This window comes from Rosa chinensis, chromosome 6 (assembly GCF_002994745.2).
Source record: "Rosa chinensis cultivar Old Blush chromosome 6, RchiOBHm-V2, whole genome shotgun sequence".
Lineage (NCBI taxonomy): Eukaryota > Viridiplantae > Streptophyta > Magnoliopsida > Rosales > Rosaceae > Rosa > Rosa chinensis.
The window spans coordinates 49616148-49632594 of record NC_037093.1 but is presented as its reverse complement, the minus strand read 5'-3'; the positions used below and the strand labels follow the sequence as shown (position 1 = coordinate 49632594).

The 16447-nt window shown below is 38.1% G+C and overlaps 1 protein-coding gene and 1 pseudogene across 1 annotated transcript; one reads left to right on the top strand and one right to left on the bottom strand.

Moving 5' to 3' along the window:
- Positions 1-4762: 4762 nt before the first annotated feature.
- Positions 4763-5801, top strand: LOC112171496 (annotated as a pseudogene).
- An 8952-nt stretch (positions 5802-14753) lies between these two features.
- Positions 14754-15479, bottom strand: LOC112171495. Its single transcript, XM_024308675.1, has one exon. It carries the CDS (start codon positions 15477-15479, stop codon positions 14754-14756), a length of 726 nt encoding a protein of 241 aa, XP_024164443.1.
- Positions 15480-16447: the final 968 nt, after the last annotated feature.

Genomic DNA, 16447 nt, shown 5'->3' with positions numbered 1-16447 from the left:
CAATTACTCTAAATCCTATCTGGCTAGTTCCCCTAAAGAACTTCCAATTCACCGAAACCATATATGCCTACGCTAAACTGAACACCAGAACATCACAATATCTGAAAAATTCTAAAGTAACTCTACAGTAGATGTCGACAATCCTTGATACTTCAAACTGCATCGACCTCACCGGCTTCTCCAACCCCGACTCCAACATCACCGCCTCCTTCTCCACCCACTTCACCTTCACCTTCTCTTTCTCCAACCTTAACCCCTCCTCCTCCGGCGATGGCATGTCGTTTTTCCTCTCCCCCAACAACCAAACCCTCGGCAGCTCTGGCAGCTATCAGGGTCTCTTCAACTCCTCCCAATTGACCCAAAACAAATTTATCGCCATCGAATTCGATACCCTGCAAGATACCCACTTCGCCGACCCGAACGACAACCATATGGGTCTTGACCTCGATAGCTTGATCTTCACCAAGACCGCGGACCCGATTGTTGGGTTTCGATTTCGATTTTTGGAGTTGCAGAGGGCGAGGAGCTTGACTGCCTAGAGAGGCGTGATGGCAGAGGAGTCGATCTCGTTGAGTTTCAATTCGGTTTTTGGAGTTGCAGATCAGAGAGAGAGAGAAAGGGATTTGGAGAAGAGAGAGAAACCCCCGAAAGTGAAAGAGTGAGGGTTTTTTTTCTTTTGTTTTGTTTTTTTCTTGAAATGACTATTTTAGCCCTTAAAGTGGCCCTATTATTAGATTTAACGTCGAATTTGGACGGAGCATGAGAGATTGGACACAGCTGACTGAAATCTGAAAGCTCGGGGGATAAAAATTCAAAATTGAGAGTAGAGGAGGTGATATGATGACACCCCCAAACCTTATGGGGGTAAACTAAAATTAATCCTAATTTAAAAAAAAATGTCCACTCACAAATTTGCGGCTATGAAGGCCGTCCAACGATTTCTTCCTCGAACTCGATTTACACGTCATCCTGAATAAATTGATATTATAATTAACTATTTTTTGATAATCAGAATTAATGGACAATAATAAAATCGAATCCCTATAAATGATGATTCATCGAAACCTAGAAATTATCTCAGAACGAGCTCAAATTTCATATGTTACGTTGACTCAATAGTTATAACAACCTATCGAAAGCTAGGGTCGATCCAACGGTTTGATATTCCCCTACACTTTCAGATATTCTGATCATTTTCAAAACATAAACCAAGCGATACAAAGTTCATATCAACATTTTCGTACTGTTACGCTCTATCTAAAAAACCAAAGCAAACCACCAAAAACCTCCGGATGCACCCCCACGCACCGCCGACTCTGACCTTGAGTTAGGTCACCAAATTTCATCAAAACAATCCTTACAACATTCCCAACAACTTTCTCAACTACAACATTGATCAATTTCAAGTGTATAGATCAGAATTTACCTTGAAACCTAAAAAAAAATCCTAGATTTTTTTGCTGTCGATTCTCCTTCCTCCAGCAAAATTAGAGTTGCCCAGCCACTGGTTGGGTTTGCACCATGAAGAAGAGAGCTTCAAGATGTGGGTGGTGGCGCAGACTGATGTGGTTGAAAAACAGAGATTTGGCAGGAAAAGCGAAATTGACGTCGCTGGAGTTTTTGCCCGTTGCGCCTCCTACCGCCAGACTTAGCGTGCACCACTACCACAGATAGGAAGAGGAAGTTGAGGCAGTCCAGATTGGACCAATTTCACTGACAGAGGTGGCCGGAAAGCTCGGCGCCGATTCTCTCTCTCTGGTTTCTCTCTCTTTGACTTCCAGGAATGGAAGTCCCCCAAATAGCAAGTTTCCCCTTCGGAAAACACCTAAATATACTAAACCAATTTTTTAAAAATTTACAAAATTGCCACTGAGTTTTAACCTTTATAACTTCTTCCTTACAACTCCGATTTTAACGTGCCGCCTGTCCACGAACTCGGTTTAACATACTCTACAACTTTCTAGAAGGTAGTTTTCTCGAAAAGTATACGAAACAAAAAGTCAACCTTTTGACCCACTAAAAGTAAAGATAATTATCGTTTACCGTTCAAATGACTGGTAAACAGGTAAATTTGGATACGGGGCGTAATATGGATGCAATCTTAATAAGATATTTTTTTTATTGGTATAAATTAAATGAGAAATTTAAGTTTTTTTAAAAAATCTTTTTTAATTGAATATATATTATAAGGATATTTCTAGAAAGAGAAATGGATTAGATAAATAAATTTAATAATTGAAATTAAAATATGGGTGTAATGAGCAAGGAGGGTGCACAAAGAAAATTGTAAGTTGACAATAGCCGCACCCTAAACTTTTATTGGAGAGAGTGGCATGCATGTAATTTTATAATTGACTTTTTTTCCAAAACCGTCTTTTTACTTTTAAATATGATAAGTGGACACATGATTATTCTAGTTGTCTCCGATTCATGATTATTTCCATAAATAACTATAAATAACTTCCTATCTAGGTATTGATTCATATTGTTTAAATCAAGGGTCTGATAATCTCATAGGTGCTAGGCCTCCCCACCACTAACTTAACGCCTAGTAATTTCTAGAACATTTGGTACAATAGGGTTTAGAAATACAAGTCATAAAATGTAGCATGTGGCCGAAGGATTCTAATTTATAAACATGTGTGTGTGTGTGTGTATTTATATATATAATTTATGTGGAAAGTATTAGCAGTTTAGTGTGTTCATAATGCTTGATGTCCTATTCTCAGTCCGTCTCTGATATTGTTCACACTCTCTCAGTTAATAACATGATAAGGTCTAATTATGAAAATCGAGCGGCCTTGGACTGAAGCTTCTGATAATTGTTACTTTATTAGCTTAGTTAATTAGCCCTAATTAGCCCTATTTTTCTGTAGTAATTAAGTACCGAATTAGTTACTATGCTATTAGCCCTATATTGTGGCCTGTATAGCTGTATGCCACGTGTCACTCAACTGCTTGTCCAGCTCGTTGTATAAATATTAATCCTCAGCCTTGTACTATTCATACCCGTTCATTTCAGTTTAATAAAATACCTCTTTTTCTCTCATTTCTCTCTCACCCTGTAGCTTTCCCAACCAGCAGAGATGTTGACGTTGCAGGCATTTTCAATTGCGGACTACAATCACGTGACCTTTCCCTCCTCATGCGTCATTTCTACTTCACTCCATTCCCCCCGTCGATCGGTATCGTATCCAACCACACGGATAGGTTTCCGATCACCCCCCACTGTCAGGATAGGTAGCAGTTCCGTTGCATGCGATAAGGGAGATCGCTTAAGTTACTAATATTGTTGAGAATATATAGATCCCACATGAGAAAAATGAGACTTTGCTTATGAGTTTATAAGAGTTTGGGTCATTCTATCCATTGCCAATTGATTTTGGATGTGAATCCCAAATAAATTTTTCTATACTTCCATCATGCCACGTTAGTTTGTGTGACGCCCCAACGAAATTTTATCACGTGTTTGTATTTTTTTACACAATTAGTCTTAAGAACTTAGCTCTGTTAAATGTTTTTGAAAATGAACAAAATAATAAAATATTAGAACACCCAAATAACCTTGGCCTCTCATTTTCTTCTTCATCATCATTGATTCTGCACTTTCTTCATCTCATTTGCAGATCAGCTCCTCAAACCCGGATTCAACCTCAACTTTAAGTTTTTATCTCTTGTTCATAATCAAGAAAGCAAACTTCTTTAATTTTAAATCTTACACAATCACATCATCTTTCTCTTCTATTGCTTTTAATATTCATAAAAGGTATTAGGTTTTCTAATTTAAGAATTTTAGTGGAAATTTGTCTCGAAAAGATGGTAATTTTTGAGATATAAACTTAAGGGGATCGAAGAAGAAGAAGAAGAAAAACATTGAAACAGAAAAACAAGGTGTTTAAATCTGGGTTTATTGTAGTTGATGAGTTTGAATAGCGAGTCAAAAAGAGATAACAAGCTGCATATCAATCTCTTTCCTCCTAAAACTTAACGGTGTTAAGTTAAGGAGTTTTAATTTGACAAAAAAGACACATGTCAAAATTTGGTTGGGCATCACGCGACTGACATGGTGTGACGGGAGCATAGAAAAATTTCTTGTGAAGCGCATATTACTTTATCATGGTATCAGAGTGAGTTATCCCATATGTGAATGTCCTACAGCCACACGGGCTCCATGTCACCCAAAGTTGTTCACGTTTATCGCTTGAAAAGTCGCTACACGTGCGGGAGCATGTTGAGAATATATAGATCCCAAATGGAAAAAAAATGACATTGCCTATGAGTTTATAAGAATTTGAGCCACTTCATCCATTGCTGATTAGTTTTAGATATGAACCCTAAATTATTTTATCAAATATCTACAACCCTCAATGAATCGGTGAAAAATCCTGAAAATGTATATATGATGGACAAAGTGCGTAATTCATTTATACTAAAAAGTACGGTTATTTGGATTTAAGTGCTTGCTACCTTGTTAAAGTCATAATTTTTGCTTGGTGGGGTTTGTTATACCTTTCTTTTCATCTTAATTCGTGCATTTTGGTGACTAAATTAAACATATTATCTACGTTTAAGAATTGGACATTGTTGAATCTAGCATTTGCTTAATTCGTGCGTCTTGGTGATTAAAAGATATCATTTGTTTAACCTTCTATCTGACATAGTTTTGTTGATTGTCTGATCAAAATTGTGTAATGTGCCTAGGCATGTTATATGTTAACTTCTAAGTTATAATAAAAGTTTTCACCTTTCTGAACCTTGCAGAATGAGTGGTTTTTATGATGTTGAGCTTAAAGTACGACACTATGAGCTTGATCAGTATAGCGTAGTTAACAATGCTGTCTATGCAAATTATTGCCAGCACGGTGAGACCTCTATATTTATTCGTATCAGAACTAGTTAACAATTCTATATTTTGAAAGGCTTTTCTTTAATATCAGCACAGTTTTGCTTACATGCTTGCTTAATTTGGTGGCCAAATCGGCAAACCTAAATCAAGGCATCAGGGGTGTTGATTTTCTCATGGGAAATGACTCCATGGCGTAACACATGGCCTTTAAATTGATCAGCAGTAATAGATCACATCTTTGTATATCTTTACCCCATATGTGATTATAGATTGACATTCGTTCTTCAACATTTTTATCAGCTCTTAAGGAACTTTTTGAAAGGGTTGGCCTAAATCCCGACGCAGTTGCCCAAACCGGTGAAGCATTTGCGTTGTCAACATCGTCTATGAAATTCATTGCACCTCTAAAGGTATGTATTTCATTCGAATCTCTCAAGTCATTTTCTGTTAATATTGCAATTCAGTAAACGTATGTCACCTCACAATGTATGTTCACCTTCTTTTTTCTCCATTGTTCTACTATAGTATGCATGCTTGTATGTGTGCACTGTGATATTGTGAAAACTCATTCTTGCTTCTTTTACATGATTTGCAAATAGAGTGGAGACGATTTTGTCATAAAGGTCAGGATGACTAATTCCTCAGCCACTCGCCTCTACTTTGAGCACTTCATTTTCAAGCTGCCGAATCTGGAGGTCTTCCATAATCACTCTCTACTCTTATTTACAATCACCTTTGATTCCTTTGACGCGCCGAGTAACTTTCTAATCATGGCATGATTTCTAAACAGCCAATCTTGGAAGCAACAGCCACAGTAGTGTGGCTTGATCAGGACTATCGCCCTGTCCGTATTCCATCGGAGGTGATATCTAAATTTGTCCAGTTTCGTCGCCATTAGGAGGCTAACGATGTCTTGCAAAAAGGAGTTGGTGCAAGGGAAAGTCTTCGTTACTAAATCTACAGTCGGACAATGGTATCTCCTTTCCCGCTGGTAGGAAGAAGAAAAAAGATATCATTCGCGGATCTTGTTGTTAGTATTAAAATATTATAGCAAGTACAGGGTTCTTTGCGTTCTTTAGGATTTAGCATATATCTATGTGAGACAGATAATTTGTTCAATAATGTTTCAAATAAAGTTCATGTTTTTCCGTTTAGAACTGACAAATTATTGGCCTGTGATCCTAACGTAGTTAGAGGGAGTCTCTGATTTTCTGGACCATTATGAAACGTGCTTGTAGTAGTTTTGATGGTCGGGTCAGGGAACTTCGGTGTTAGGACAAAGAGAAGACAAATCAATCTTCTTCGCAACCTCCAGTCCTGATTATAACTCGCGATTTATATAATTAATATTCTAAAAATCACTAGACGGTAGATAAAATAGAGAGAAAATTAATCAAGCAGCAGCAAGGAGGGAAGACGATGAAGAAGAAGGTGATGGTGGCAATTTATGAAAGCAAGCTCCGTTTGTTATATTTGACTAGTTTATCAGCCTCGTGCTCTACTGCGGATTTCTTCTCTGCATATAAATGCTTATTATGCTTAGCAAGTTTCACTATGATTGTAATTGTCACACAGTTCCATTGGGATTTGCAAACAATGAACTACCTTATTCCTCTTTGCTTCAGCAGTTGACATCTTCCATCTCTAACATCTTTCCTGTTCCTCGTCTCAACATGACATATGGCACCATACTACATGGACTCATGGAGTTTAAGGAATCTAAGAGTTTATGGGCCGGCTGGCCTTGCCCATTGTATGCATATCAAAGAAGTAGGTGCTTTTCTCCAGATGAACACGCAGAGCCAAGCCGTAACCACCCCACGCAATAGGCTGAAATCACCCGTCTCGGGGGCAACCTGGTAAAAGCTCAAAGAGAATGCAGGGACGAAACCGTCAAGATACTGTTCTGCCCAAAATCAATCGGATCGGGCCTGGCCGAGCAGGGCCACAACATATTCATTCATCTGTTAGGGGCTTAGGCCCACTGGGTAGGGCTTTTTCTTAGAAATCGTAGCCCATATTGCCTAGGGCTTTACATGCTTTTTCGAGCCGGACAATTTAGGTGGGCAAGGTGGGGCCCATTATATTTGTATATTTGTTCTTTTATTAAAAAGTTCAAAAAATTATGAGATATCTCCTTTGTCGTTAATAGTTAAACAAGATAGAATATCATATTAAAGAAAAATAAGGTGTAATGGAATAATTGGTCCACATGTTCAACTTGTTAACATTTGAGTCATTATTAAGATTATTAAGAGATTATATATATTCAGTAGTTACATGATAAAAACAGATTTCCTGTAATAAATTGTACTAACTTATAGTAAAATTACTTATGTAGTAAAATTATGCGTTACTACAAAAAATGCATCACACAACAGTGGATGACAGTTGTCCTAAGAGCAAAGTTCCGCCTTATATCTTGGTGTCAGACGATGATGAAACACAATTGTGTGTCGATTATAGGGTTGACACCTATTTTAGAACAGTTGTACCAATTCTGTGCATGTCAATGCCAGAAATTAAATGTCAGGCATGCACCGCATCTATTTGCTGTTTCAATGGCTACCCAAAACTTGAAATGTGGTAGTCTATTAGTACCTCCAATACATTAACACAACAATTGAAGACAGAAGGCAGAGCCCTGCCTCCAACATGAGTTTCAGCCGCAATTTTCAGATGCTCGAACGTAACTTCAATTGTAGGAAGACTAATTCCAACTCTGAGATACACATACCAAGAAAAAAGAAATCATCAACTCCACATTATTGTCAAGAATAAAGAAAATTCAACAAAATCTAAACTCAGAACTATACATTACCTATCGATTCGGCTCTTGAGCCTCAACAAAAATTTCTCATGATCCTCCTCAGCAACTCCCACTAGCCTCTCGATCAAGTCTTTCTTTTCTTGGAGCTCAAGGTGATGCACATCGACTTCGTTGGCATGGCCTTGTGGAGTAGTGAGCAACCCTTTTTTCAAACGAGTGAAGGTAGGAAGTCTATGCAGAGCTGCCCATTTAAGAGCTTCCTCATCGTCCTCTCTAGCAGAAGATGCTGAGAAAACCGCGCGCGCCCTGCCATCGTCATTCCAAAACGAACCCCTTCTGTTGAAACTATGACGGGCTTTTTCAAGGTCACAGATGAAGATCTACATTGCAGAAGCTAAAAAGCTAGCTAGCTAGCTAGCAACAAAACCCAGGTCTTTGTAATGAAAAGGAAACCAGATCTATGTCTAGAAACCAACACAAATGAGCTTGGCTTTTTAGCTGGCCACTTTATCTAGGTAGATACTTATAGAAAAAGAAAGTTGGAGGGAATGCGATGGCATGGATGATATCACTTGGCATTTAATTTTATAATAATTTTTAGCCCTCTTCAGTGCAAATTGAAACATAAGGGGTTTGGTCTGATGGTGACCAATTAGTATATATCTGTATCCATAGAGAGGGGATACTACTTATCCTTCAACTTTTCAAGTTCTGCAACTGTTTTGACAATAACCACCTTATCAAAGAAAAATGGAACAGTCAAGTCAACACAAGAGATGGACCAATGAAAAGTTCAACCGAAAAGGAGAACAAAAGGAGAAGTATGTTGGCGTTTGTGATTTGTGTACTTCATCCAAAAATAAATGCTGCAGACTACTAGAGCTCACAATTCACAGATGTAGTTTTGGGTTCGCTCACCACAGACGTAAGCAACGATATGTGTGTACCTATACAGCGAATATACGTGCACATTTACTGTTTAGGAAAATTACAATGAACCGTTGTTGAAAATATAGATACATATATATTAAACAACCAAGATCACTAACAATAGTTTAGGATACCATTTGACATGTGTTTGTATTAATTTTAGTGAGATATAAATTAGGGTTCTTGGAGTCATACCTGGAGGCTGGAGCAGCTAGGAATGGAAACAAGGGCTTCTGTCAACTCTGTAAAGTTCAAGTGCTCTCTATGGGGCAAGACGATTTAAACTTGTGTTAGTTGTGTATTAGAGGTTACATGACCTCATTAATTTATACGGAGGAGAATCACATCAATGCTCCACCAGTAAAAGACAATCTAGTAGTGTGATCGAATCTCTATAATATCTCTCAGTAGTATTTGGGTATTTAACTCATCACACTCTCTTATAACTTCATCCATTAATCCTCAGGTGTTGTATATAACTTGGTCAAATGATACTGAATCCACATGAATCTTACATCACTATTAAGTTTAGGGGAGTGCTACATACACACGCACTCAGATACTTATTTGACATGTGGCTCCTCACTAAATATTTCATAAGAAAGTATAGACATTTAAGGTTTCTCTCTCACCTCAGGAAACCCTAAGGCCTACGCGGTTCGAATTCTCATTCTCGTCCGGCGGCGCCCGGACATGGGGGTGGGTCTCCGGCCTTGCCGCAGTCATGGAGTTTGCTGCCGGACGAGAGACCTAATGCCCATAGGACTCAGTCGGAGGATTTGCTCGGGTTTTGTCATAAGGTTTCGGCTGGGAGGTTGGCGACGGCGGGGTTCATGCGTTACTGTTCGGTGGCGATCTGTGTTGTTGGGTTCTTGGATCGGCGTTGCCATGGATATTAATCGATGGTGGTGGAAATTCGAGGCCTGGATCCAGATTGTTTTTTTGTGCTGGGGTACGTCACGGCAGCGTAGCTCGGGAAGCGTGGCAGGGCGATCGAGACGACGCAGGCTAGGTGATGTGTGTCAACAGGAACTTGGCCGGACGGTGATGCACGTCAGGGGAGGGGAGGAAAAGGTGGACTGGACCGTACTGAATTGATGGGCCTGGTGCAATTTCCTTGCTGGACTACCCTATTGGGCCACAAAATATTGGGCTGGTTTCTGCTCTAGTCCATTACTATTTTGGGCTAGGGTTTTGGCTCTTGGCCCAAATCTATGTTTTTAGCTTTTTGTCTAATTACAATTCATTCCCTTGTATTAGGAACCTAACGAGTGTTTTGTTTAGCTTGTCTATTTGCTATGTTTTTTCATAGCTTATAGGCTCGCTGTTATGCGAGCGATAAGTTCAAATATAGTTGGTCTATCCTATGTATCACTGTGGCTCCTCCACAAAGTCTTGCCTGGCCATTGTTATGTGTCAGCGGATGGGTATGTAATGGCCTTCTTGGCATGCGCTATTATCAATGGAATTACCATTATTTCAAAAAAAAAAAAAAATATATATTTCATAAGAAAGTGAGGAGCCACATGTCAAATAAGGATCTGAGTCTGAGAATTCTCATATGCGTCTTGCGTATATACGTAGCACTCCCCTTAAGTTTATTGACTTAGCTATATATCATCTATTAAATAAAAGAATTTATTTTTGTTAAATCCAATCAGTATATGCTTGTAAAGAACAGTATAATTATATATACGAATATAAACAAATATCTATATAACAACAAATAAACAAAATTGAGATCAAATAGTTTTGAACAGAAATTTAATTCACTAACTTGATCAGATAGAGACCTGCAACGCAGTGACCTAAGACAGAAATTAGCCCCCACTTGTGCTGTAGTTTTCAGACGTCTATCTAGAGGATACAACTATCTGGTCAAGTTCTTGCACAGGAACTTGACCCTGGCGAATTTTACTTTATGCTTCTCTCAGAAACGATTTAGGATGAAGAAGAAGAAGAGGATTTTCGATGATCGATTGACGACCTTGGGTCGTCCATATATAGAGGTTAACGCGAACAGTTATGTCGGCGGTTGGCATCGATTGATTTTATCTGTTGCAACTATTTGCATTTATCTGAAAATTGAATACTGATGCAAAAAATAAAACCAGATTTAATCAAACCGAGCCCAAGAGCCCCAAGGCCCAAGGCCCATCTTTTGACATTTATATATTTGCATAATCCAATGGGAAACCCACTAGAAAGGCCTACAAAGCCCACCTCTATACATGTCATCCATTTACTTCTTTACATGGGAAGCTCCCTGTAAAGGCCATTTAAAATTGCTTCTTTAGTCCCACAAGTTCCAACCCCACATTTTCTATTCAAACCCTAACAATACCCCACATTTGAATAGAAAATAAGATAATAAAGAACTTTATTGTCATTTCGGAGAACGTAGATAGAACATGCATCGGAAAATGTGTCTTTTAGACTTGAACATTTCGTAGTGAATACGGATCGGATTTACTTTGTGAAGTAGTGAACTCAAGTGTTGAACTAGTCACGTTGTGCAGTAAACCAAGACAATAAGTATCACACATATCATATCTAGACATATTTCAAATTCTTACGTTTGTGTTCATTTTGGTCCAAAACAACTCCTTACTTCATGAGACTTTTAGAGAACTTAACCATGTCGGTTCTCATAGATGCGAGCCCACATCAGTCTCATATAAGTAATGCTAATTAAGAATAGTCCGTACTATCCCACTTAAAAGCTATTAGCATTATTAAGAATATATTAATATTCATCCCTTAATCGTCAACGAAAAACACACTTTGTGTCATCTTAGGAATGAGCATATTTGTGTGTGTTATGCATCTTGAGTCTTCCCCAACTAGTTTGCCTATTGAACCTAGACCATGGGATCTCCAATGTTGCTAGGTTAGGTTTCCACCAAGTAGTGACTCATTGTATTGGCTTTAAGCCCATTCCCCTCGATGTAAATTGTACTTGCTCTCTATTAAAGCCTTTAGTCAAAGGATCCGCTATATTTCCCTTTGATTTTACATAGTCAATGGAAATAATTCCATTTTTGAGCAAGTCTCGTATTGTCTTGTGACGTCGCCTTATATGCCTCGATTTGCCATTGTAGATTTGGTTCTTTGTTCTGGTAAGAGCAGTCATACTATCACAATGTATACAAATGGCCGTGACAGGCTTTGGCCACAATGGAAGACTTTCTAGGAAATTTTTAAGCCATTCCGCTTCTTCGGCGGCTTTGTCTAAGGCTACAAATTCTGCTTCCATAGTTGAACGTGTATTCACAGTTTGTTTTGATGATTTTCAAGATACGGCTGCACCTCCAAGTGTAAATAGATACCCACTTGTGGACTTACTTTCTGAATTATTGGAAATCCAATTTGCATCACAATACCCTTCTAATACGCAGGAGGATATTTGGTATAATGCAACCCATAGTCTATTGTATGCTTTAGATATCGTAATACTCTTACTAAGGCAATCCAATGTTCTTTTCCAGGATTGCTTGAGTACCTACTAAGTCGACTTAGATTATATGCCAAATCCGGTCTTGTACAATTCATTATGTACCTTAAGCTTCCAAGAACTTGAGTATAGTCCAATTGAGACACACTATCACCTTGATTTTTCTTAAGATGACTAGAGGGATCAAATGGAGTAACAACCGGCCTATCATCATAGTGTCCAAATTTTCTAAGAACCTTTTCTATATAATGAGATTGAGTAAGCATGTAACCATCCGAATTCCTTTTAATTCTAATACCAAGAATCACATCCGCTATTCCCATATCTTTCATATCAAAGGAGGAATGCAACATTTTATTTGTTTGATTAATTACATCCTTACTTGTTCCCATAATGAGCATGTCGTCTACATATAAGCATACAATGACAAATGCGTTTCTACATTCTTTGACATAGACACATTTGTCACATTCATTTATTTTGAATCCATTTGATAATAGTGTATTGTGAAATTTCTCATGTCATTGCTTTGGAGCTTGTTTAAGTCCGTAAAGGAACTTAACCAATTTACAAACTTTATTTTCTTGACCTTTAACAATAAACCCTTCGGGTTGTTCCATGTAGATTTCTTCATCTAGTTCGCCATTTATAAATGCGGTTTTCACATCAATTTGGTGTATTTCCAAATTGTATATAGCCGCTATAGCAATTAATGTTCGTATGACGTAATTCTTGTCACTGGCGAATATGTATCAAAAAAATCTACACCTTCTTTTTTACTATACCCTTTAGCTACTGTACGAGCTTTGTATTTTTCTATGGTACCATCAAGTCTTAACTTTCTTTTGAAAATCCATTTATGGCCTATTGGTTTATGTCCCGAAGGTAAATCAACCAATGTCCAAGTATTATTTTGTAAAATGGATTCCACTTCACTTTGAATAGCCTCTTTCCAATAAGGTGCTTCCGATGATTCCATGACAGCCTTATATGTTTGAGGTTCTCCTTCAAGATTAAAGGTCATGAATTCAGGTCCAAAATCTTTGGCAATTTTTCCACGTTTACTTTTCCTTGGTTCTAGAATTTCTTCTTGAATAGTAGAAGTATTATATTCACCAATTTCAGTACTTTTGTTTAACTCAATTTGTGGCAACATATCTCCATATATTCTTTTCCTTGGATTAGACTTATCCTTGTAAGGAAAAATATCCTCAAAGAATTCTTCTTCGGTAGATTCTATGACTGTGTTTATGTTTATATCAGCAACATCAGATTTGTAAACCAAGAATCTATAGGCAGCACTATTATTGGCAGGGCCAATATATATGCAATCTATTGTTTTTGGTCCAAGTTTAGTTCTCTTTGGAAAGGAAACTTGAACTTTGGCAAGACAACCCTACACTTTCATTGTTTTATAAGTAGGCAATCATCCTTTCCATAGTTCATAAGGAGATTGATCACTTAGTTTATGAGGAATCCTATTTAATATCATATTTGCAGTAAGCAAGGCTTCACCCCACAGATTATGTGGTGCTCCCTAACTAATTAACATTGAATTTATCATATTCTTCAAAGTTCTATTCTTTCGTTCGGCAACTCCATTTTGTTGTGGAGTATATGGAGCTGTAGTTTGATGCACAATGCCATGAGAAGAACAAAATTTTTCAAAGTCCTTGGATTCATATTCCCCACCTCTATCAGACCTTAGAATCTTTATCCTCTTCTCAAGTTGATTCTCAGCTTCAGCTTTGTATGTTTTGAACATATTTAAAGCCTCATCTTTGGTATGTATCAAGTAAACATAACAATACTTACTACAATCATCTATGAATGAAATGTAATAGTTCTTTCCTCCACGAGTTGGAGTTGATTTAAAATCACACAGATCACTATGAATTAGACCAAGTACTTCATTGGATTTCTCTACAGATTTATGAGAATGACCTACATATTTTGATTCAATACAAATTTCATACTTAGTCATATTGTTCATTGAACACTTTGGCAGCATGCCTAAATTTACCATTCTTTGTATAGAACAAAAATTAACATGGCCTAATCTAGAATGCCATAAAGAAGAGAAGTCAATCATGTATATAGAAGCAGTGCTAGTGCCTGCATTATTATTATTAATAATAGCATCCATAGTAGGTACCACATTTAGTTTAAAGAGCCCTTCACTAAGGTAACCCTTCCCCACATACACCCCACCTTTGGTGAGTATAAATTTATCAGATTCGAACACTAGTTTGAATCCCTTGTTGCTTAGAACAGGACCAGACACGAGGTTCTTATAGATTTTAGGCACATGAAGTACATTAATGAGTACAAGATCTTTTCCCGAAGTGAATTTCAGAATCACCTTCCCTTTTCCTTCAACTTTGGCAGTTGTGGCATTCCCCATGAATAGAGGTTCTCCTTCCTTGATTGGCTAGTATGAAGTGAACATCTCCTTTGCAGAGCATACGTGCCTTGTAGCACCAGTATCAATCCACCAATCGGTTGAATTAGTCACCAGATTTTCCTCAGAAACCACAACAATGAATTGATCGTCAGCAAGGTTTGCTAGGTTGTTGGAACTTCCAGAACCTCCACCTCCTTGATCTTTCGTGAAGCGACACTCTTTTTCTCTATGCCCTGGTTTGCCACACACCCAACAACCTCCAGTTTGTGGCTTTTTGAAGGCCCTGTTCTTTTGTGGGGCGAGTGGCTTCTTTGCAGCAGCAGCAAGAGTTGATTTGGCAACATCGTTCTTACCCTTGTTTTTCTGAAATTAACTTGGCCTTTGATAGACTCCCTCCAACCGTATTAGTAGTTGGCTCCATAGAAGTATCACCAGCCCTTTCATTTTTTCGGCGGTCCTCTTCAACACGAAGTTTCAGAATCAATTGCTCAAAATTCATGTCCTCAGTTAGGTGTTTTAGATAAACTTTGAAATCTTTCCATGAAGGAGGGAACTTTTCAATAACAGAACCAACGAGAAAATTTGAGTTCAGTCCCATACCTTCTTCATCTAACTCATGAACAATGACTTGGAGTTCCTCCACTTGCTTGACAACAGACTTGGCATCGACCATCTTGTAGTTCAGAAACTTGCCAATGACAAACTTCTTTGAACAGGCAACTTGATTATTGTACTTGTTGTCCAACGACTCCCACAATTCCCTTGCTGTTTTGAAGGATGAGTAGATGTCATACAAGGAATCGTCTAAGGCATTGAGAATATAGTTCCTGCACAGAAACTCATTGCTTGCCCAGGCAACAATGGCCCAATGATTTTCGGCCTTTTGAGCATTAGTTGGAACATTCTCTCCATCTCCTTCGAGAAGAGCTTTTGGAGCCTCGGTTGTGAGAACATCTACCACATGAAGAGTTGTCAAATAGAACAACATCTTCTGTTGCCAGCGTTTGAAATCTGAACCCTTGAATTTCTCAGGTTTCTCCATATGATTTTTCACAACAGATCCTGATTGATCCATCTTTAATTTCTGTCTTAGATTGTTAAATCCAATCAGTATATGCTTGTAACGAACAATATAATTATTTATACGAATATAAACAAATATCTATATAACAACTAATAAACAAAATTGAGACCAAATAGTTTTGTACAGAAATTTAATTCACTAACTTGATCAGATAGAGGCCTGCAACGCAGTGACCTAAGACAAAAATTAGCCCCCACTTGTGCTGTAGTTTTTGGACGTCTATCTAGAGGATACAACTATCTGGTCAAGCTTGACCCTGGCAAATTTTACTTTATGCTTCTCTCAGAAACAATTTAGGAGGAAGAAGAAGAAGAGGATTTTCGATGATCGATTGACGACCTTGGGTCGTCCATATATAGAGGTTAACGCGAACAGTTATGTCGGCGGTTGGCGTCGATTGATTTTATCCATTGCAATTGTTTGCATTTATCCAAAAATTGAATACTGATGCAAAAAAATAAAACCAGATTTAATCAAACTGAGCCCAAGAGGCCCAAGGCCCATCTTTTGACATTTATATATTTGCATAATCCAATGGGAAACCCACTAGAAAGGCCTACAAAGCCCACCTCTATACATGTCATCCATTTACTTCTTTACGTGGGAAGTTCCCTATAAAGGCCATTTAAAACTGCCTCCATGTGGAGTCCCACAAGTTCCAAAAATTTTGACGGATGACTAAGTCATAGCTTCTTTTATTATTTTACTAACTTGATAATGAAGTTTATCGTTTCTTCTTAAAATAAAAATAAAATCAATCGATGGTAGGTGGGAGGTTGGGTGCTCAATTTTGGTTTTAGACCCGAGATCTAAGGACAAGATTTTCTGGCTGGAGAAGAATTGTTAAGCGATAGCTTGGGCAATAGAGTAGGGGTTGGATGTTAGGGCAGAGAAGTCTATTGGGGCTGAATGGCTATGGTGAGTAGCTGGGAGGTTTGAGTTGGAACATAGAGATGGGT

Excerpts from the sequence above, each read along its gene's own strand:
- LOC112171495 (XM_024308675.1), bottom strand. The coding sequence starts at position 15,479 with ATGGATCAATCAGGATCTGTTGTGAAAAATCATATGGAGAAACCTGAG.